Here is a 22,616-nt window from a genome sequence, read left to right on the forward strand (position 1 = left end):
CCTAGCGTACAATTACAATTTGTGTGATATCTTGCCCTTTAAATTAGTTTGATATCATTCGAGCAATAAACTAAATACTTTCTATCGCGAAATAAGTAAATTCGGTCACGTGATCGCTGGTGAGTGCTGCGCAATCGCAGCTGTACTACTGCATAGGCGTAAAACTGTATGTTTGCAGTTGTAAAGGCACGGTAAATTTACAGCTGCATGTGCATCGTTGTAAAAGAAGTGATATCTTAATAGTAAAACAATGAGAATGAATGGAATCAGGGTGTTCCGTTGATCGTTACTGAAATACGCGTTTGGAAGAAGAGCGGCGAAAAGTTTCGTAGTATTGCACCATGTTTACCGATGTGCAGAAAGCACACCAGATGTATCGCATAGTACGCGCAAGATGTCTGTGTTGAGAATTCCTTGCGCGCATCAAGATACATGCCCGCATGTTTATTCAAAGCATCGCGACATTCATTTCGATAAGTAAACAAGTCGGATTATATGCTAAAGGAACGATATATCGTGAATTGATCGAGAAAAATGTATACATTCAAGCCATTTGTGTTCATGCAACACAAGCCGAACAGCATTGAACGTCCTAAAGCCAGGAGCGGGCATAGAATAGTCTGTGATCAGAAATACTTGTATTCTTATGGCGGCTTTAATCCGTTCATCTCCGAGACTGATCCCGACATGCGGAACGATCAGACATGGATGTCTAGCAGGCCGCTTTTCAAGGAAATATGGAAGCTGAATCTTGTTACTCAACAATGGAAGCGCTTACCAGGTCAGAGTACCATGCCTAATGAATTGGCATCGAACGCGGTGATTCTGAGGGGCAGCGTGCTACTGATTTACGGAGGAACCGGGGTACCGTTCGGAGATAGTTGTAGCAATCACCTCTATATGTGTAACCTCGAGGATGGTAAAATGCACATGATTCCGGCGGTAGGAGATTTACCTATCCCCCAATATGGACAAGCAGTAATATATTATGGACAATATTTGTATACCGTCGGTGGCACCACGGGGTACACGTACACTTGTGATATTCATAGATTTGATCTTAAGAATGGGACGTGGGAAGCTGTGTACATATGCTCTGGAATATATCAGAACGAACCCACGGGGCGGTATAGACACGAATTAGGATTCGATGGAAAGCTCATTTACCTCTTGGGAGGAGGAACAGCTATGGAAGCATTCGGTTTCTCGGTATATAGACAGCCTTGTATAGAACAATTTCTTCTTGTACTCAAAATTACATATAGTTATTTACTTGCTCAAATATATGTCTAGGAGATTTCTGCTTTTGACTTAGAAACCAATAAGTGGATAGTACTAAATACGTACGGCGACAATATTGATAACACTGTACCTGAACCTAGACGTTGCCATGGTTCTGTACAGTATACAGACGAGAAGACAGGTGCTAAGTTGGTAGTAATCTCTGGAGGATATAACGAAGAACATGTCTTCTCTGATGTTTGGAGGCTGGACCTGAAACTTCTGCAATGGACCCGTTTAAGGGAGAGCTCGTTACCGTGCCCCTTATACTTTCATTCGACTGCCCTTACTCCGGAAGGGCGGATGTATACATTCGGCGGAATAATTAAGGAAAATAACGAGGTTACTAATCCTTCTTCCTCTTTGTTTTCTCATTTTAGTAAATGTGTTTGCTCACGGTCGTTCGCCAATATTCTGTTTCAGGTTGTAAGGACAGATGCGGTTCATTCCGTTTGGTTAAAAATTCCTAAATTGTCAGAAATCTGTTGGCAGGCATTAATTTATTACTTTCCACGTTTAAGACGTAAGTCTCCAAATCAGTTACTTTATATGGGGGTACCTTTAAAATTTGTGCAAAGAATCGACTTTCTTGACTTCTAATGTCCTCTAGATGTTCAGAGCATTATCACTCCGACCATTGTTACCAGTTATTTATTGTATGAATATTGTAATTGTTGCACATTTTTATCATAATTTATTTACAATATTTTTATAAAAAATCTTACACAGTATGTTGGGCAATTAATATGACAGAGACTATCAATGGATCACTTTCTCGGAATTGACTTATTTTGTACAATTATCATTGGTAGCATTGTAGGTCATGCACAATCTTTTTAAAGGGTTTTTAATTATTTAATGTTTTACTGTGCTTTGTTTTCTTTTTTTTTCTAAAAAATCGACAATTATACGCAAACTCGCAGCCGTAGGAATCTTTTTTTGTTGCACCAGGCCGGTTTTTCTTGCAAGCATTTTACACTTTGCATCGATTTACATCTGAATCATTTTATTTTTTATGTACTTTGATCATTATACTTTTGATTTATGTCGAAATTTATCGAATTATATTTTCCAATATATGGATTGTAGTTGACAGAAATCTGTGTCAAATATCATATTAAGTTACCGAAATATATGCTCATGCATTTGTTACTCGCGACCGTTATAAATTTCTGATCGACAAAGAAAATGAGTACACCTTGTTTAAGAAAAATCATGGTTTCTTCTTTATATACAGCATAAAATTCTGTTTACAAAATTTACTTCATCTTTGTACATATATGAATGTAAATAAGCAACGATGAATTAGATCAAATTAATCGCGCAATGAAGTATAATCTGTATTTATCAGGGAGCAAAAACGGAAAATAACGATATCTGAGAAAAAAGACATCGAAAGTTATTCATTTACGTGATTTACGATATTTGTTTAAGTGAGCGTATTAAGCAACAAGTTTATGCTGTGTCATAAGTCAGTGTGTAATCATTTTCTTTCAAGTATATGCTCTTTTATAAAATCGAATCATGTATGTAAATTAATGTAGCCACTATATGGTACCGAACCGACACAGAAACTTTTATACCTGCATCCAATACTCCATTATTCGATTGAAAGGATTCGCTTCTTATGTTGGGGAAAATTGATCAGCCGAAAGTGCTCCATTGCAAATAAAAGCCTTTTTCGGACGTATTATTGATAAGGATATTAATTACTTAACGTATTTATTATCTAGAGAAAGTTACATATTATATTTTTAATAAACGCAAACTGGCCTGCGAATGTAAATAACAGATCAGCAGCACTCAGCAATGAAGCAACATGTTAATTCAATTTACACTTAATAGACCGATAGAATAATATATCTTCTGCTGTTTTAAGCTCTGTTGCTATTGTGCGATCTGTGTTCTGGAAGGAGGCGTTTTCCCGTCGCACAGTAAGCTAACTCTATACGATCTTATAGAAGATAATGAATATCGGCGGCATTACCAAATCACGGAGTCTAAAAATTACTGTCTGGGAAAGTGCCTTCCCAGCATACAGCTATAAACGGTAAGATACACGATAGGATCATTGCTTTTCTCTGAAGCACAACTTCATATCAAACGAACAAAGTATTTGTGTACCAACTTCGGAGTACAAAACAGCTTAAAAATTACTTTATTAAGTACGCTGCGCAGAATACACCTAATTATTAGAAAGCATGTATTTGATTGGAAGGGAACTCGGGGAACAAGTGCAGTAAAGAGAAAAGCCAGAAGAATTACGTGTGATTTGTATGAAGCACGCAGGAGCTCTTGCCTTAATGTTAGATAAATCAAATGCTATTCACGGTTGCATGTGATACATCAATAGCACGTGTAAAACAATTCTTACTATCGTTTGGCGGCCACACGTGCATCGATATACAAAACCTCCTCGTGGATTATACTCTTAAGTAGGTATATAATGGTTGTTTCTCTTCTCATTGTTCTATTCTCGGTGCTATTTATTATCTAAGAAGGCACGCCGTGGGCGTGCATTAGCAAGGATAAATTGTAAATAGGAAATCGAATACAATTCAACTAATTCTCCTAGCCCTGTTTATTTCTCTTCGCGCACCCTTTGATATATATCGAACGCGATGCCGCAACCGCTTAAATTAATAAGCTGAAAATGTGCAATAGCTTTTTTCTCACCCCCAAATTGTGAATGTTAACTACATAAAGCGGAGCAAGTACTTGTACATCGGCATGCAAAGATCGTATTTATAAGAGTAACAGTTGAAGCGTTGCATGATCCACGACTATAGATCGAACGAACTTATCAAACAGAAAGGGTTTCCAGACAGCTGTGCAAAGACTATATCGAAATATAAATTGGTACATTAATGAAGGCAATTAAGATCTGATTGGACTGTCTGAATTGTAATTCTCTACTTGATGCCTTTATCGTATTTACTATAACGTTCAAACTACATTGTAGTACGTGTATTACGATGGTTTTTTCTAGTTATCACGAAAAGTCAATGATAGGGTACTTTAGATTTTAACGTCACACTTGCTCATAGACTATTCAATAGACTAAAGATTCTTCTACATCTCACTTGGATTCGATTGTTATACAAATATGTACACCTGAGAAAATCGATAGGGAAGAAATTCGAAAATAGACATACGTAAGACTATTACGAGTAGACTAATTATGACTTTAAATGAATACTTGTATCGTCTTGTCGCATTCGAACGAAAAGAAAGAAATACTTAAGGAAATTCTTTGAAAATAAATTGTATCTTTTACAGAAACACATTTGTTTTAATAAACTGATTCTTTAGGAGGGAGAAACTGGTTGCAAAAAAAAAATGGAAACATTTTCTCATATATTGTTCTATTATTAAAATACCAAGCAATGGAAAGATAAAATTCTGTTGCGTGACCCATCCTTTCCATCTTCGTTGTTTCCAAATTCAAATTTAGCGCGGGAATTCATTAACGTTCGAAGGGCACATTAAAATTTACGTTGTGCGCATATAACCAGTTCAGAGTCGTCGCAATTCTCCCTCTTAACGAGCACGCTGCGACCGCGTAAATTGGAGACTTTTCTAATTCAAAGCATCGTTCTATCGTCATTGAAAGAAGCAACCGAAAAAGTGTAGTTTGAACAGGATAAACAAACGAACGAGACGACGAAGCGTAATTGTTCGTTCGGATACTTTCGCAAGTGGCGCTCGTGCATTTCCGTCTCGCGCATGATCCGTCCCGAAGGATGGAGGGGAGCAGCCTAACCCGATTAACCAAACCCGCGGATCGCTTCGTTTCGAGGCAGACGTCTACTCTCACTAAAGAGTGGCAGGTTGCTGTCTTTCTGCATCGGGAGATATCATCGCTGCTTCACTCCCATGTCTCCGACGTATTTCACTCCGCGGCATCTCGAAATGTTCGGCGAAGTGTTCATGTAGTATTCGTTGCAACCGTAGACACCATTCTCGTGCCAGGCGAACACCTATTTCATCCATCCATCCGACCATCGACCATCCACTCGTAACACCTCGTGGACTTGGCTAGACAGGAGAGGCCTCTAAAAACGCTGGTACAACATGGAGCAGAAACGCCTTTACAAAGTGGTGCTCACCGGAGGTAAGCTACTTTTCCTTTCGTATAACGATTCGTTGTCACGCGCCCGTCGTATCGTGCCTTCGCAGCGGAGGTGTTTTTTCGTTCGATCGAATGGATGCTTCCATGCTTGCTCGTTTAAATAGTCCCGTAGTGGGATATCCACACGACAGAGGCGATCCATACGCGTTCGCAGTAACCACGTGTTCGCACGAGTTCTTGATGACGGTCTTCCTTCTATCGCGTCTCTTTATCGCGCCTCTGTAGGCGCAAAATGCATTTCGATTACGTTCCCTCGTTGCTGTGACATTAGCGTTACGTGCACGTTGCCCCGCGAGCTCATCGCTCGCGTGAAAATATTGATTAGAATTCCTGTGCAACGTGCAGAAAATTACATCGTCCTTCCTCCTCTCGATTCCGCTACATTTCAACTTAATTTTCCATTTTCTCACAGTAACCATCGGTACGAAACCGAGTGGTTACGTGGTCGACCGAACGTGCACGGCACATTCGAATTTCCTTCCTTCGTGTGTCGCGTTTCGCTGGTGCGTTTTGAAAACTTAAATGTCCCGTTGCTCTATTCGAATCTCGTCACGCGTAGTTGACTCTAGGACAGGGAAAGATGATCGCAGCGATTCGATACGTGTTGCTCGGAGTGATTCACTGCATCAAAATATTGACAGTTCGACGGGTCTATATTTAAGTCGACAAAAACGCACTTCTCGAGTCATTAACATACCATTGCGGCGATACATGCTCGGACATTATACTTATATATAGTAAAGAAATCCAAATTAGACGTTGACTTACTAGTAGCACAATACATCATGCTTAAATCATTTCACGTTGAAAAAAACAATCTGGATAAGAAATAGAAATGCCGATTAAAATACAACTCCCATAATAAACATTTACAGTACCACACGCGCATATTGCGTTGCGTAACAAATGCAACAAGATAATCGAACATTGTCGCATCAATTTCCTTTCGTCTTCGAAAGCAATAGGCAACTCGACGTGACAAAATCGAATCGCATTCTAGAATTACTCTGCTCGTGCTAAATGAAAGATCCCACCAATATAAACGCGATTAATATTCCCGATTAGCTTGGAACGATTCAACAACGTAGCCCACCGTGCCCGAATGCTTAGCGCGAAATTGTTGCGCTCGCATCGTGGCAGAAACCCAAGCGCAAAAATGCGTCGCTACCCGGAAAAACACTTGCGCGATAACGTTGTCGCTTAACTGCTAGCATGTAAATCTTGATTAGCCACGGTATGCCCGTTACGTGTCTGTATATTTCGATTTCTCAAGTTCCCTCGTAGAGGAATCGTTGCTCCGGCCCGTACTGCTCTGAAACCAGCAGTTTTCAAGTAAAGGATAATATTCTCATCCGTGGGCCGCGGCGATGCATAATCATTGTCCTCCTATCGATGAGAGAGCGTTCGCGTCAGCTGGGAACAATTCAAACCAATTACTCACGAGTCAATGAGTGTACAGCTGGCCAACGACACGAGAAGTCGATCTCGTTTACTCCTTAGCCTCTCGCATTAGAGCATCTCGAATCGCGAGAAGCCGCCTTTAATACCGAGCGTAATTCACGCCGCGCTATTGTTCCGAGCAATACCGCGTGTACTCGGGAGCGTGCACAAAAAGCAGGTGCGAACGTGAAGCGTTCGATGTTAAGCACGCGCTTAGACTATCGACGGCGTTCTCCTTATCGAGCACGCGGCACTTGAGTTAAGAAATTTGCGTCGCATCGAAGGCGGAATTCTGTACAGTTTTCTAGAACGGCAACGAATCGGCGCGCGGGATGCGCATTTCGCACGGGTCAGGCTGCAATTTCGTTCGCGTACAGTGGATGCGTCGCTTTTACGCGGACTGATCGCGTCCCACGTCATTTCTATTTACGCTGGTCGAGTTCAATAGCCACTTGGTATCACGGAAGTCAAGGTTAGCGACGTCGTGGCCTTTCCGTCTTGCTTTCGTTCGGCAAGGATAATCCGTATCGAGGTCCAACTTCGAGTTTGTCCTTCTTAATCATATACCCGCGCTCTGCCATTGGTATTCCCCGTTGGGGAGAGTCGAGCTACGCCGTTTCCTCGATCTCACCGAAATACACGTTAGCCCATGGTGGACGTGGAGTGACCACGGAAATTGTTCTGTTCCAGGACCTTGTGGCGGCAAAACGACAGGGCAGAGTCGGCTGTGCACGTTCTTCGAGAACATGGGATGGAAGGTAGGCATGCTCCATTCCTCTTGCCACGCTTTTGCATAAGAAAAGACACACGACCCTGCGAGGAAGGGTCTCGTGAGTTTTGTTCCAACGTGTCCGTCTCTTTCAATGACGATTCAACCTGAGAACTACCCCAAACAGTTCTAGAGTCCCTGATTAATTAGAAAGTGCCTCGAGCAATTAATCAGAACGTTCTGTATTGCGAGAGTCTCTCGCGTGCTCTGCTCCCCTTGCTGCCGGTAGAATCTGTTTCATTACAGTCTCGCGCTAAATCCTAGCAATTGTTCCCCTCGATCGGGCTCTCCTATTGAAAGGATTGCCGTCGAGGAGCTTACTCTGTGTGCACGTCACTTTCCAACGGTCGCAACGTGCGTCGAGTAAAGATAGAAGCTTTGTCACGCGGCTGTTAACGAATTAGATAAAAAAAAAAAAATAAAAAAAAGTGCACGGACGAAAAGTGGAAATTCTATGTGCGAACTGATTTTGGGGGTGATCACCCTTCGTTGTGGATTCGATAGAGCGCTGGTTGTCTTCTTTTTCAGGTGTTCCGTGTTCCCGAGACAGCGACCGTGCTGCTCAGGTATGCAATCACACGATAACAAATTTACAGAGACGGAGAAAGGAGGAGATGCTCGAACGAATCGAAGCTCCTGGCGCGATGCGGGTCGAGCGGGGCGATTAACTCTGCTTGGAAAACCGCCCAGACTCGTGTTTCCCCCGATCTCCCGTGGCACGGAGGGGCAAAGAACCCCCGCGTTCTTTCGCCCCGCTCCTTGGATATCGGAGGAAACAAAGCGGACGGTTTTCATTGCGCGAAGTGGATCGCCTCGCTTCTGTTCGCACGCTCGGGCTTTAGCTTCCCTCGGTGTCGTGTCATAGAATGGTCGATCGAAGCGCAAAAAAAAAAAACAATAATAAACAATCGTACAATAGCGATCGAAGAAGTCACGACTGTCCCATAACGTCGGTGCAACAAACCTCGTTTGTCATCGGTCGAATCGAACGTTAAGCTGTTCCAACCGCGATAAACGATGATTCACCGACGGCAAAAATCAATTAAAGAGCGTTATTCGCGCGGCAAGAGACCAGCCATTCGACGAATACATCCGTCGCGCTGGTTTTCCCTTCGAAGAACCAGCGTAAACCGATGCTTGAATGCTGATAGACGAAGCTTTTAGAACACGACGACGTCCCCTGCGTTTTTCGAACGAAACGCTCCGTCCTTTCTTAACCCCCACCCCCCCTCTCTCTCTCCGCTGAAAAGTCATTATCTACGGAAACAAGATAACAACTATCTTCCAGATAGATTAGTCTCTCTCGCGAGCCAAAAGATACGTACTGTTCTACGCTCCGTTAGTCGCTACCCCTCCGAATTCTCCAACTATCGCGCTCTAATTTAACAAACTGTTTCATCCCACGTCTGCTTTTTCCATTTCAGCGGCGGCATAAAGTTTTCAGACCTGAACGCTGAAGAGGGTAAGTCCACGTCAACTTCTCACTGTATACGGCTAGCTTAGCTCCGCGGCGCGCGTCTGTTTTTAAATTCCGCGCGGGGGTGGCCCGATTCGTAGCTTCCTCCCGCGAGGAACGTCTCGCCGCGCCGAACCCAGGATACCTCAGCACCGCGAGAGTAAACGTTACGGTGCGCTTAGCGCGCCGCGTGCGCGTAATATGCTTGTTTCGCGATCCCACTAGTGGACACGCAGGTTCCGCGGCGCACAGCCAGCGGCAGAATTTGCATCTCGCCGTTCCTAAGGCCACGTTTCCTAGCTTGCACGGGAAAACGTACGCAATCGGGGTTCCTCGGATACCAACGGTGTTTGCCCAGGAGGCTTAACTGCGCTTGGACGTGGATAACCGTCGAAGAATCAGACTTTGGCGTACCTGCTCCTAGCGCGGCGTGTCGAGGATCCCCGTTTCTCTCGAGATTACGCGACAAGCTGCACAGGTTTTGCCGGGCGACCGGATGCGGAGTTTACGTTTCACCTTTCTAGCGACAAGGGTTCCTAGCTCGTTGCGCCAGTGAATCCGGTACGCGTAGGCGTTGACGGAATCTTCTTCGCGGTAGATGACGACGAAGCTCCGCGACGCAATTTAACAGTGTGTCGGGCTTCGTCTCGCGATTACGCTACCGGATACATGGGTTTTTGCGGAGACACGGCAATGTCACGGCGGGTATCGATCGACGGCCCATGCGAGAGCACCGCGAGCACCCCTCGTGCCCTCTCGTTTTATCCCTTGGCTGCTCAAGTATAGATATCATTGCGTATGCGTCAACTGTCACGATAATATCGACGAAACTCTCCGCTGGTTCGGGGAGGCCACGTCTAATGACACCCTCCCCCTATCACCTCGGCTCGCTCGCACACCTCTCAAGACACTCTTCCCCCGGTCTATGGCTCCAATCGCGATTACCCTCGCCCACGACCTCGTCGCAATAAAAACATCGCATTCCGTAGAACACTTGTTTAAAAACGTGTTCACCGAGGCTCGAGCGGAGCAATAAAGTTGCTCAATGATACAGCGATTTATAACGACTGGAAAACAGATAAGAAGTACCCGTTTCATCAAGGATCTCAACAACGACGCGCACAGCTGCGCGACTTCGAACTGTGTGCACACTGCGTTCTCCATCGAAGGCAGCAGCTTCTATCGTCGCTGATGCAAAATTCGTGTCAGGTCGAATTACGCAACGTTACGTCACCCGGTGTCACCGAGTTTTCCATTCCGACGTGGCCCCATCGAAAAACGCCGGAAAAGCGGAGGAGGACGTGGCTGGTATCGACGCACGAGGAACAGGTGCTTTAATTATAGAGGCGCGTGAGGCGAGAGAAGCAGCGTCCCGCGAGTTTATACTCGCCGCCAGACGCATTCGTACAGCCGCTTGCGGGTGGGCCAGAGAAGAAGAATGGCTAATGTACATCATCCGCTGATTGCGTAAAATCGAAACAGGCAGGCTGCCAAGATTCTTGGATAGCGGCGGCCGCGATCGAGTCACGAGACACGCGGTGTTTTGGAGTGACGAACCGGGCCGACGCGGCGCGATCGCGCCGCGTTCCGGGCCGGGATTCGACGCCGAAACGGTGGAGGATATGGGAACGGATGAGTTGTTGGGGACGGGGACGTCAGAGGGACGCGATAAGAAAAGATCCGAGGTCTCCGCGGCCTGTGCAACCCGAAAATATCTGCCGATAGCTCAAGGGACGTTCACTCGGTCACACTCGACTATCGGCTGCACGCTAGGCCGCCTTATCTATCCACGGGACGTAAATATTCGAAGCACAGTGTTCCGTTCAAGCCAACCGATATATCGGGATTCTATAATTGCTTGCCTATTATTGCTCGCGACGCGACTCGTTCGCACGGAGTTCTCCCTTCGATAGGTCACGGATCGACACCTATCCCACTCATTGTCAGCCACTTGCGAAATCGATCGGCCGATTACCGGAAGTACCTTGTTATCGAGTCCCAAGACTTCGAGGCTTCGCTGCGTATCCGAACTGCGACTAGCACAGAGGCTTCTGCTCTCGGTTACGTAACGCCGCGCGATTATACTATCGTGATTTATAGGCAGATATTGTATTGAACCCCTCGTACAAAAAAAAAGGCTAATAATATTTTATAGCTCTTCCGTGGAAACTTACCTGAGTGGACAGACCCGTGCCGCGGCGTGAGTTTCGTTTAGTGCGCTATCAATGCCACATCGAAGTACCTGTCCATTAATAGCGCAACGCTCGTGGTGTAACGCGACTTGCAGTTAGGCTGGCCCCTTTCAGATAAGCTCTATAATTACCCCGCGAATCGCCGGTGTTCATCCACGCGCGGGAGTCGCTCGAGATATTCGCGAGGCGAGGTGGCCGTTTCAAGTTCGCCCGCCGCGAAAACCGCCTCGATTCGCGCGCCCTTCGGCACCAACCATGGATAATAATACACAGCCACCGAAATTATGTAACGCGAAATTGGGATCAGAAGCTCCGTTGAGCAACGCTATGAGAAACATCCCACTCGGAAGCTCGCGATTACTTTGCCGTTGCCGGTCGCTTTAACGCGCGCGTGGGTATCGCCACGTAGTCGCTCGACACCTTGCCAACTTCATCGTTTTCAAAAAAGCCCGCGGTTCAACCGCGCCCCGGCCCCATGCGTCGCGAAAAGCCGTGCCTTTTGCGCGTTTCGTTCCAATGTCCGCGCGCTTACGTAAAGGGTATCGGTCGGCTCTAATCCGCGGCCTTGAAACGCTGATACCAATCAGGCTTCCTGCCACCAAATCCTCCTTTTGGCTTCTTCGCGCATGCACGGTGAAGTGGCACCGATGGACCGTCGATTTTTTTTTATCGCGGACATACGCGGGTAGAGTAAACGCACCAGTAAATGAACGCTTAAGGCTAATGAATGAACACTTTTATAGAATTAAGTTCGCAGCGCGATTGATTCCGCGTGCTGCAAAAATCGTTTGGATACGAAGCAAGGAATTAAAGGAAGTCTCTAATTAATTAGTTGCTTATTTTAATAACTTATTTTACTCGCTTTAATACAAACTGTCCATTCACTGGTACCTGTTCATCTACTGGTACATCCACCCTAATTGCAGCGGCTTGGGGATTAATCGGAGAGCGCGGTATAATTGGTCACCGTCGATTGTTTAATGTAGGTCGCCCGTGACGATATTCCACGTTCCGAAGAAACGGGGCGGGCACACTCTAATAAGTTCGTTATACCAAGTACCCGGCTATTAATAAATTATTCACGCTCGATGGGTCCGCTTGATTGTTGCTCGGCGATGTTGCACAGTGCACGTGTAGTGGCACGGAGCCAGTTTAGTTTTATCGTGACTTCGCGTTTGGGAAATTGCCTTAAATTCCATATTTTGCTCCGCGAATTAACGCGCGCCTGCGTCGCCGACGGTAAACAATCTCTTGTTTGCGAGGAGCAAGGAAATTTCCCGGCGCATTCGGCTGAGCGTCGGAAAATCTCGTCGACCTTCGCCCAAGGTGAGGCTTGAAAAGGGTTAAGAGGATATTCCCGAGTGGAATCTGCACCTTCTGGCTTCTCCCTGTTAGCTTTTCCAGCAGCAAATTCCAGGGTAAATGAAATCTCACCGGGGAATGGAATTATGTTCGAAAGAGCGGGCTGACTCGTCAGGGTTGCTCGTGCATTAGGAAAATGATCGAATGAGTCACGTGGAAACGGCTCAGCTGACTTTCTTCTCCGCGTTACACCTGTGCGGGCAGTAATTGAGCCGCGTTGATTCATCGACCCGTTTCTTTTCCACGTTCGCATCCCTTTCTTGCTAGCTGCCTGCTGTGCAGCGAGAAAAGCTGGCGAGCTATCAATAAGAATGATTCTTCTGTTAGATACGCCGTCGCGAAGGAAACGTGAAACGCAGTTAGGCATGCAAATGCAAGGGGAAAAAAGCGGTCGAGTTTATGAAATATTGATAGTCTGGAACGAGCCGCGACGCACAAGTCCGCACTCGCGGCGCGCAGGCCGCTTCTTTTCACGAGTTCAACACCGCGACGCACGCGGCCGAGCAATGGGTGATCCTTCCAAGGTCGAGCTGCGCCCAAGATTAATAGCGACCGGGCATAATTAACGAGCTTTCCAGTTATGACGGGATACCGCGGGCTCCAATAAACGCGAATAGGTCGAATCAATTGACGCGATCAACAAAAGCGCGCCGCGAGCGTCACGACACATTTGTAATTCCATTGCGCAGATTTCCTCGTTGCGTCGTTCGGCCGGTCGGGTAAATTACGTAAAAAGCTTGATCGGCTCGCGACGAAGCTCGTCGGATCGTTATACCGCTAGGAGAGTTCGTTGATCAATTGGAAGAGACGACGGCTGTTCCCTGAACTTGAGATGGGTGGATGGTGAAGACGGGGATCCACCTGAAAGCTGAGCAATGCTACGCTGTGCTATAAAACATAAAAAAAAAACGTAGCACAGATTATCTTAGCTTTTGGTGAAAGCGGTTCCATAAGGGTGTATCGAAGCTAATTTTATAAAAACTTAGCATAGCTTAGGTTTTATTTGGATTCCCGGCTTAAGGGTACTAGGCAATCATTTTTGCCGAAAATGAAGCATTTCCTTTTCAATTAATTAAAAAGATAAAGGGAATAAATTGAAGCTTGTTCTGAAATGTTTCGACAAAAACCACTGCTTAGTACCCTTAAGCGTTCGCCTTGGAGTAGAGTCTGAAGGCCTTCCTCGTACTCTTATCAAATCTCACGCGACAGGCAACGCATTAAATAGCTGCAGCCTCGCGTTGAATTTCCCATGCTCCGTGCGAGGCTGTAAACGGAGCTGCTCCTTCGGTCATGGAAAAACGATCGTCAGCGTTACGGCTTGTATCTTTCGTTTGCCTCGCCGCAGGCAGAAACGCAGTATCCATTCGTACGGCAGTTTCATTTTTAGAGGTTTTTGCTGAGGCCACATGTCTGATGGCGCAGCGGCTGTTCCGGCTCTGTCTGCCACTGGGAATAAACCGAGAGAGTCTGCCCGGTTTTATTAACCCTCTCGGCTGGTAGGGTTGAATACTCGTTACACAACTGGCAGGGGCGAGATCGATGCTGTCCTGATCGAAAAAGGGGATGGAACTTGCGCTTTATCCAACCAAATGCGCGACACTGTGTTTGCTTCAATGCCAGATTACCTTGCCGTGGAAATATATCAGTTGTCTTCGTTCAGAGTTTAATAAATATACCGGACGAATTGCTGCGAATCTGTTGGAACGATGTGGATCGTTTCGACCCTATTCAAATACGTTCCAAGATCAATTTTAAATTCATACAACTGTTGATAGAGGAGAGCTCTCGCGGGCGACGCTGCCTATCGTGTCGCGTTCGAATTGGAAAAAGATAATTGCAAGGGGAATCGATAGGGTTTGCGTCGCGGATAGGGACCGACATCGCGTGCAGTCCGCGAAGGTTGCAAAGCGGAATAACGATGAGCCACGAACGCTGAGCAATTCCGTTGACAGATATACAGAGTCGAAACCCGTCGATAACACTCTCGCTACGCGTTGAAAAGCGATTTAATTAAACCGCGCGAGGTAGAGGGGAAAAAAGGGGGAAAAAGTCGCGGCAGAAAGTGGGGAAGATCCCGCCAAGCGTATCGAGCTGGAAGTGTCTTGAAGGTCGGTTGGTTCTAGCAAAGGGATCCGGATCGCGTCCTTCGATTACGAAGTTCTCGCAGCGACATTACAGGCACGGATCCGACAAAGGTGAAGCAAGGTGGCCGGAGATCTTGGAGGTTGACTCCGGCGAGGGTGAGTCTTAAAAGTCTCCTTCGGCGATTGAGGACGAGACCTGGTCCTGTTTTATCACCGCGGCGGAATGAAACTGGAACTCGCGCGCTGAAATCACGCGCCTCAAACACACCGAATACTTATCCTCCTCGTGCCAATTGGTCCCTTAGCCTGTTATTCTTCGTTTCGTGCCCGTGTAAATTTGTTCCGTTCCTCTACGAGTACGCAGGGTACGCTCTTGGCATACGGCATCGCGTCTCCTGCCCAGAAGCCGTAGCTTCTGCGCGCGGCTGTCGAAAATAAAAGAGGACCATCGTCCGGTCGCCTTGCTAGAACGATCCGCGCTGATCCCTGCTGCTAGACACCCGCCAGCCAACCAAAACCGCGGTTCCTCCATCTGCATTCGGTTAATCAAGTAATCAGCACTTCTATCTCGCTGTCCTAGTCATCAGGCATCTTCGCGAGCTAGGCCTCTCGTACATCTTGTCGCGCTTGTGCCGATGGTAACGCGGTATGTAAGCTCGGCAATTAATAGCCTTTTTTTTTAGATAGAGTTAAACCGCCACGCGAAGCCAGGACACTTGGCGGGCAGCCGATAATAGAGAATCACGCCAATGTGTTCGCGGGCAATTCTCACGTGGATGCGAATGCACAGAAACGGTGACGTTCGTGCGAGAGTCGCTCCCGAAACATCGCGATTTCGGTGCAGCCTTAGCGCCTTTTTCGCAACGAAGCTGTAACGAAGCTCTATCTCCAGCCCGTCGATTCTCCTTGCCCTGAATTACCGTTCGTTCCGCGAGACTTCCAGAGTAGCCACGAGTCGCTTCAACGAGTATGCAATTCTCCTCTCCCAGCTTCGTTAACTATGCCACTCGAGCGCGCAGTATCGATATCTATGACCGTTCTGTCCTCCCTCATCCGTGAAATCGTAGAGACGTTTGAAGATTATCGCCAGCCACGATCGGATCGCGGAGTGACCGAGCCGCAGCTGTGAGACGCGTGTCCCGCTACCCGTTTGGGGTTCGATGACAGAAAAACGAGAAGCTGGCGGTACGCTGCAACGATTATTGGACTCGGTCGGGGCCTTTAGACGACCGTCCCATTAATTGGATTTTTCCCGCTGATTCGATAAAGCGGAACGTGTATCGCGACAGCAGAGCGCGGCTGGTACAAGCGGCCGGCTCGTCTGGAGCGATACACCGTATCTCTCGCAGACGCGGCACAATCAACGCGACTCGCGATATCGGAATATGCAACACAGTATTAGGCATTGTCCTGTTGATACGTCGTACACGTGCTCATTGAAATTCGCTCTCAGCTGGTGCACGACCAGCTGCCGTGCAACGTGCGCCACCAGCGTACAATCGGAGAAGATTGTTTTCACAATCGAACGAGAGCCCAATTTCCATGCCTGCGTCGCAGTAGATACATTAATCCTTCGGTGCACTGATTGCACTTGACGCACCCTCGTCTGAGATAAGATCGCCACGAAACCGAGATTGCAGGTGTATCGGCGTGGTCAACCGCGAGCGCGGAGATAACGCGTGATTCATTCTTACCATCCGATCGAATACAGTCTAATGCTGGGATGGTTTTGACACCGCGTATATTCCAGCTTGCACTTCGACGCGTTCCCTGAATCCCGAGCGAAGGAAACGTTGCCTTTAATATAGTAGCCGCGTTATTTTCCTTAATTAAAAAGACCACCTGACCGCTATCGTTTATCAGCGCGGCGCAAGCTACTCGACGAACGACCAATTAACTCTTGCGCGGAGTTACATAAACAGCCGCTAACTAGAGGCCGACGTAGTGCTTCCTGGCATTGGTAGTTGCTTTAGAATGCGAGTTTTAGGGAAGCAGTGTAGCCTGCTTGTACATTAAGTAGCAGAGCCGCGATAAATATGATGTAAAATTATCCGCCGTTCCCTCCCCCGGTCTGTTTCAGCATTCAAGTTCCAAGAGAACCTCCTGCGCACGATGATACAGATCGAGAACACGTTCTTCCAGCTGGGCGAGAGCTCCTCACGGAATTGCCTTATAATCTGTGATCGCGGCGCTATGGATGCCTCTGCATGTAAGTCGACCGTTCGGTTCTTTTACCCCTTTCTGTCCGTCGCGCCTCGAGAATCAAAGCGATCCCCAAAGTGTGACCATGCGCTCGTCTCTCGATTCAGTTATCTCGAAGGACAAGTGGGAACTGATGATGGCCTCGAACGGATGGAACAACGTGGAGCTTCGGGACAACAGGTACAACCAGATCATACACATGATCTCGGCTGCGAACGGTGCCGAGGACTTCTACTCGACGGAGGACCATGCCTGCCGCTCCGAGGGCGTCGAGCTGGCCAGGGAGCTGGACTACAAGGCAGCCGCCGCTTGGGTCGGCCACCCTTATTTCGACGTGATCGACAACTCACAGGATTTCGAGTCGAAGATCTGCCGTATGATCGAGTGCGTGTGCCAGAAGCTGGGCATCGACACCGGGGACAGGTTGCGGGCCAGCAGTCAAAAGGTGAAGTTCCTTGTCAAAGGTCCCCTGCCGGCGGACACCGAGTTCCCGCCGTTCCAGGACTTTGATGTCGTCCATAACTACCTCCAGAGCAACAATCCGAAAATGCAAGCTCGTCTCCGGAAACGGGGCCAAAAAGGTAGGAAGGTGCTCCTATTGGGAAGGGTACCTGATGGTTTGTTCTTTCTAAGAGGCAGGATAGCTCTGCTGGCCTCGGTATCGTCAGGAACCTCTGCCACCATAACCGAACTAATAGCTGGAAGCCTTAGTATTAAACGATGCTTTATGCCCCGACAGGTCACTGGTCCTACATCCACACCATCCGGCGTCCAAAGATGTGCGGTCAGGTGATCGAGGTGAAGACACAATTGACTCATCGAGATTACTTGAACATGCTCGCTCAACGCGACGACTCGCATTTCACCATCTTCAAACGTCGCCGTTGCTTCCTCATCAATAATCAGTATTTCCAATTAGACATATACAGAGAACCAGCCCACCCCAGGTGAGGGCGAGGAACTGTGGCGTGGCGCGATTTGTTCTTGATTGGAAGATGAACGAGGCTAATGGGAATTACAGGTGCCGGGGTCTGATGCTGCTCGAAACGTATACAGCGCTAACGGGGGACGGGCTGAAAAATATACTACCACAGTTCCTGACAATCGAGAAACAGGTCACTGGAAATCCCGATTACAGCATGTTCAATCTGAGTCTACGGGAAGAGTGGAACAGCACTAATAAATACTGCCACAATTTACACGGTATGTATCGCGCCTATTCCGGTTGCTGTCGTTAGCTGGCATCTATGCAACGCGTTGTTTTTACGCGCCTGGCTTTTACGACGGGACGAAAGTAACGTATTCGTCTGATGAAATTCTCTTTCGTGTAGGCGATCTTTCGTTTGATCAGTCTCTTTTGAATTGCACAGATTACGCTCTTGCAGGCTTGGCGGAATCTGGATCAGCAGAAAGTAAAAATCTCGATTCTTCCGGAGTGAAAGACGCGTCAGCTAAAAAGCAAGTAAACGGGGTTGGTTGTAGAGTCAATGGCATAGAAGTTGGTGTAAATGGTGTAGATAAAGTTGTTAATGGCGTGCAAAATGGTGTCCACGGTGTTGCGAATGGTAATGCGAAATTCGTCGAACGGAGCAGCATAAAAAGCAATAGTCAAGAAGAGCAGAAATGCTGCGCACGCGTCAGCCCTGCGAAAAAATTGGCCGATAGTTCGTAAGGAAACGAGTGCGAAAGAATACGATAAGAAAAACGGGTTTCAGGATGAAAACGCGAGAAAAAAAGAAAGCGACGACGGTAACAGTAGGGCAACGAGAAGGGGCAAATTATTTAAATAATTCAAGGGAGAATGGATAAAGTATTTTATTGGCACTGGCAGTTCACTTGGATCTAAAATTTCCTATATGCAATACGAATGTGACGAGTACTTAAAAGCCGTAAACACCTATTTTCTAAACTGATCTTGCGTGTCACATTTGGAGATCGCTCCATGCGAAATGTACTTAATAAATTCAACTGTAACTTATTTTCTATCGATCTGTTTGACAAGCGATGTCGTTTTAATATACCGAGTATTTTTACACTTAAATCACCTCACTTCACTTTTTCATCTCTTTAACTTCGTTGTGTATCTTACTTAGAGTATTGTCGTAACTTTTTATTTAAGGGAATTACTATTAAATAATTGTGATACAAAGTACATGTAGCACGTAGCATACAAATTACTATGTATTATACAAGAACACACGATCAGTGTGAAGTATACTTTTCCTTAGAAACATTCAACATCGTCTCAATAGAAAATTGATACTCTGCACTAATGTAAACGAGTTTAAACGATTTAATTTACAAATTACACCGTAGAACACGGAGACCGTCTCTTCGTCCCTGCAGTAGGTCTGATTAGAACTTTCCTTTACAAACGAATCACATTGGTGGTCGGTCATACAAAAATGTCGAGATAAACTTATTGTTTCATCATTTATCTTTTAACGCATAATGCTGAGGTAATGGATAAAAGTATGGTTCAATGATTGTACTGTTCTGCAGTATTGTCAGAAATATGTATTATAGTCGCGGCAAGGTAATTGTCAAACATTAGTACTTAACAGGTATAATTCCGTGAAAAGTTTGTTAAGATCATGCAAAACAACGCTTTAATTTATTGGAAGTACCGTTGGCGGGAATAATGATATCAATTGCTGAGTTGCAGTATTTTACGAAGTAAAAAGGAAAATTGATTTCGCGGAAAGGAACGGTTAAACGCATATTGTTTGATTTGCCGATAAAAATTTGTTCGTCGTTGATCATAATGAACGTAAACTGTGATGATTATATATATATATGCTTATTTTACATAGACACATTTATCACAAATTTTGCCATTGTTTAGAGACAAAGTGCCTGTGAGATGTTCAGTCGTGGAAATAAAAAGAATGATATATAAATATATATTTTCAATGAAAGATGCAATAATCAGTTATTGATGCACTTATACCACGTATAATTGATCTGAACTCATATTGTACCCATGATTATCTAATAAAATGTCATGTGCCTATCATTCTTTTTGCCCGTTTAAATACCACCTACCTGTTTGTGTGACTCATTAATAACAGCTTAATTAATTGCTACCTCTCGTTTTGTTTTCAGACTAAGGCTAATACGTATTTTCATGTGGTACACCTAGGAGGAGAATATAAACCAATAACTGACTTGTTGGTCACTTTAGTTTATTGCCATTTTTCAAAAAATTCTCATCATTTTACAGCTGTATAAAATAAAAAAGAAAACTTACAACTACATATAAATCTGTCCGAATACATAGACGTTTTTCTTCTCAGTATTGTATCAAATCTTTATATTTCGTTCTCCCGTGGATTCGAGCAGTTTAAACAGTCGCGAAAATAATTTAGTAACGGTCAACCATTCTGTTTAAACCTTTTACACTGAATAGACAGAGAGTACATAAATTACAGAACATACTGGATGAAACAAATGTTTACCACTAACAATACTTGAGTAGGCAGATCACATGTAAAGGAAGTAATGCGATATTAGATTGGTAAAAGGAAAACATAAAATTAACAATCGTATATTTACTTCAGTATGGAATCATTTAAGCCCTGTTTTGTATCCTATAACATTATGTAAAAAGATGTAACGCGTAGTGGAAGCGTAGTTGTTTTTGGTATACCACAATTACTATAGTTATACATATATTACTGTTAGTACCTAATGTAGATACTAAATTAAACAGCTTTATCAAGAAAAAATTGTTAACAATATTGTACATAATTCGTATAATCCTTCTTTGCACACAGAATCCATACGTAAACGAAGAATTTCGCTCTGTACGTTAATTAAACAACGCCTAGAACCTTTTAAAGCTGTAGCGATACTTCGTAGAATATTTAAATACAATAGTGCCCTGACTATTTGGAAATACCTCGAAGTTCAGATACTGTGAACTTTTAAACAGCTGCCCCCTTTCGGTAAGAAGAGACATTCGACAAACATCCACGAAAAGTAAATAGTAAGAAGACATGTTTTAGTTATTGTGGGCAAGTTAGGGGTACCGAATATAAATAGAAATATGTTTATAAAACTATTCGCGTGCAAGACTCAATGAATTATGATTCATTTATGCAGGTCCCTGGAAGTATTAACTATACAAGTAAAATGTACTTTTTATATACATAACAAATACTTTTCTATAAATATCAAGTAGTATTTAAATAATTCTGAAACTTTCAATTAATTTTGAAGTAGACACGATCTCCGACACATTTGTTATGTAACTTTTATTGGAAGCATATACTTCTTTCGGTATACAGAGAGATATACTTAGTCTCTTATACCACTCTCTTGTTCATACGGTAATTTATGCTGTGTGGCTTCTATTTTCGATGTACGTTATCATCAATTCCCCTTGTATGAACCCATTTGAATTAGTAAGCATACGAATTATAAATTATCCCCTCTTCGAAGTAGCTAATAATACGCTAGCGTCATTAATATATTTAATATAATCGTATTTATCTACTAATAGTCTTAGCTTGTTGTGCTTTGTACAGTTTTAAGACTTTCTTACTGGGTACTAAGGATTGGCTCAATCCTGGTCTCTTTTTACGTTTATTCATTTGATTATTCTCTTGATCGACCTCGTCGTCGTCGTTTATTGGTAGTTGACCGTTATATTGGGTCTGACAGATAACTGTCTCTTGCGGCGCTCGAATCGCTTCTAATTCAGCTGCTGTGCGATGCAAATCTGAGTCGTGAGCGAAGGTACAATTATGACCAAAGCGGCATCTACCTTTCCTGTAATTCCAACAGATTTTTCTACCGTTTATCATCTTAGTATCGTCTAAGGTCGGAGTCATTTTAACATGCTTTTCGAGTATTGCACTTTTTGCTTTCTCTGCTTCGACAAATGGATTCGAGAAGACTGAAGTTTTCATGGTGGGCATGCCATTAAAATCGGGAGTTGGCAATGGAAGTTTCTCTTTGGAAGATGTTTCATTTGGTACTCCGTTCTCGTTATTCTCTTCGTCGTCGTCCTCTTCTTCTTCCTCTTCGTCCTTAAAACTAAGAGTTGGGCAATATCAGATTACAAAGAACAAGTTCAATCTAACGTGTAAGCACCAACTGTGCCTTAAGATATTCATGCCAGAACACTGCAACGTATTCTCGTAGCAGTAAGAGTAGCCTCGTCGCTATGTTACGAATTCTATCCACTGTTTCGGTCGTGTACAAAGTTCTTGCAAAACAACAAGTATATAGCGAGGAAAATGTAATGGAGAACTATTAAATCATAAAAATTAACGATGTTACGCGTGGAATCGGCACGATGAACTCATTCTTCATTATCTTTGTTTCATAAGTGCGCGTGTAATTGCGACAACTTCCTTGCCTCGCAAAAGGACAACGCACATTTATGTAATACACAATGCTTGGGACGAAACGATTTGGTAACAACATGGTAAAAGGAAGTTTATGGTCGTGGGAGGTTAAACGGCAGAGGAAAACAAACATTGAAGCAGCCAAGCTTGCATCGGTGAAAGCTTACGTGTTATCAGCACTGTCCGAAACGTCGTCGCCGCTACTCTCCGAACTCGAGGAAGTCCCATAATCCGCAACCAAGGAAGCCATCGTTCTTACCAATTAATTAACAATATACTTTAACAAACACTAATCTAATATAACCATTATAAATTGTAATGCTACTGCCGACACTAAGAAAGTG

General features: G+C 44.9%; 3 protein-coding genes and 1 long non-coding RNA gene across 8 annotated transcripts; 2 read left to right on the plus strand and 2 right to left on the minus strand.

The window, feature by feature from the left end:
- Positions 1-131: 131 nt before the first annotated feature.
- Positions 132-3,855, plus strand: Slim (scruin like at the midline). The gene is made up of 3 exons (XM_076818350.1): positions 132-1,209; positions 1,294-1,623; positions 1,705-3,855. Exons 1-3 carry the CDS (start codon positions 535-537, stop codon positions 1,879-1,881), a joined length of 1,182 nt encoding a protein of 393 aa, XP_076674465.1. The 5' UTR covers positions 132-534; the 3' UTR covers positions 1,882-3,855.
- Positions 2,126-6,447, minus strand: LOC143372308 (uncharacterized). The gene is made up of 2 exons (XR_013086274.1): positions 6,182-6,447; positions 2,126-5,978 (listed from the first exon to the last, which is right to left on the minus strand). It is a non-coding gene; the product is annotated as an uncharacterized LOC143372308 (long non-coding RNA).
- Positions 5,044-20,646, plus strand: Ttd14 (TRPL translocation defect 14). 5 transcript variants are annotated; one of them, XM_076818349.1, is made up of 10 exons: positions 5,044-5,395; positions 7,544-7,611; positions 8,151-8,188; positions 9,047-9,084; positions 14,756-14,872; positions 16,797-16,925; positions 17,026-17,499; positions 17,658-17,865; positions 17,940-18,121; positions 20,024-20,646. In XM_076818349.1, exons 1-10 carry the CDS (start codon positions 5,356-5,358, stop codon positions 20,026-20,028), a joined length of 1,299 nt encoding a protein of 432 aa, XP_076674464.1. In that variant the 5' UTR covers positions 5,044-5,355; the 3' UTR covers positions 20,029-20,646. The 5 variants fall into 5 exon arrangements, with proteins under 5 accessions (XP_076674464.1, XP_076674461.1, XP_076674460.1 ...); XM_076818346.1 differs by lacking the exon at positions 20,024-20,646 and adding an exon at positions 18,304-19,934 and having other exon boundaries at positions 5,045-5,395; XM_076818345.1 differs by lacking the exon at positions 20,024-20,646 and adding an exon at positions 18,289-19,934 and having other exon boundaries at positions 5,049-5,395.
- On the minus strand, positions 20,087-22,581 carry LOC143372307 (uncharacterized). The gene is made up of 2 exons (XM_076818354.1): positions 22,440-22,581; positions 20,087-21,958 (listed from the first exon to the last, which is right to left on the minus strand). Exons 1-2 carry the CDS (start codon positions 22,520-22,522, stop codon positions 21,409-21,411), a joined length of 633 nt encoding a protein of 210 aa, XP_076674469.1. The 5' UTR covers positions 22,523-22,581; the 3' UTR covers positions 20,087-21,408.
- Positions 22,582-22,616: the final 35 nt, after the last annotated feature.

Source organism: Andrena cerasifolii, chromosome 8 (assembly GCF_050908995.1).
Source record: "Andrena cerasifolii isolate SP2316 chromosome 8, iyAndCera1_principal, whole genome shotgun sequence".
NCBI classification, from domain to species: domain Eukaryota; kingdom Metazoa; phylum Arthropoda; class Insecta; order Hymenoptera; family Andrenidae; genus Andrena; species Andrena cerasifolii.

What these genes read in the sequence shown, in the direction of transcription:
- Ttd14 (XM_076818345.1), top strand. Translation starts at nt 5,356, where the DNA reads ATGGAGCAGAAACGCCTTTACAAAGTGGTGCTCACCGGAG. An exon ending in GGAGGTTGACTCCGGCGAGG is followed by an intron (nt 14,873 to 16,796) that starts GTGAGTCTTAAA and finishes GGTCTGTTTCAG; the next exon opens with CATTCAAGTTCCAAGAGAAC. An exon ending in CCGGAAACGGGGCCAAAAAG is followed by an intron (nt 17,500 to 17,657) that starts GTAGGAAGGTGC and finishes ATGCCCCGACAG; the next exon opens with GTCACTGGTCCTACATCCAC.
- Slim (XM_076818350.1), top strand. Translation starts at nt 535, where the DNA reads ATGTATACATTCAAGCCATTTGTGTTCATGCAACACAAGCCGAACAGC. An exon ending in TGGAAGCATTCGGTTTCTCG is followed by an intron (nt 1,210 to 1,293) that starts GTATATAGACAG and finishes ATATATGTCTAG; the next exon opens with GAGATTTCTGCTTTTGACTT. An exon ending in TAATTAAGGAAAATAACGAG is followed by an intron (nt 1,624 to 1,704) that starts GTTACTAATCCT and finishes ATTCTGTTTCAG; the next exon opens with GTTGTAAGGACAGATGCGGT.
- LOC143372307 (XM_076818354.1), bottom strand. Translation starts at nt 22,522, where the DNA reads ATGGCTTCCTTGGTTGCGGATTATGGGACTTCCTCGAGTTCGGAGAGT. An exon ending in TCGGACAGTGCTGATAACAC is followed by an intron (nt 21,959 to 22,439) that starts GTAAGCTTTCAC and finishes CCCAACTCTTAG; the next exon opens with TTTTAAGGACGAAGAGGAAG.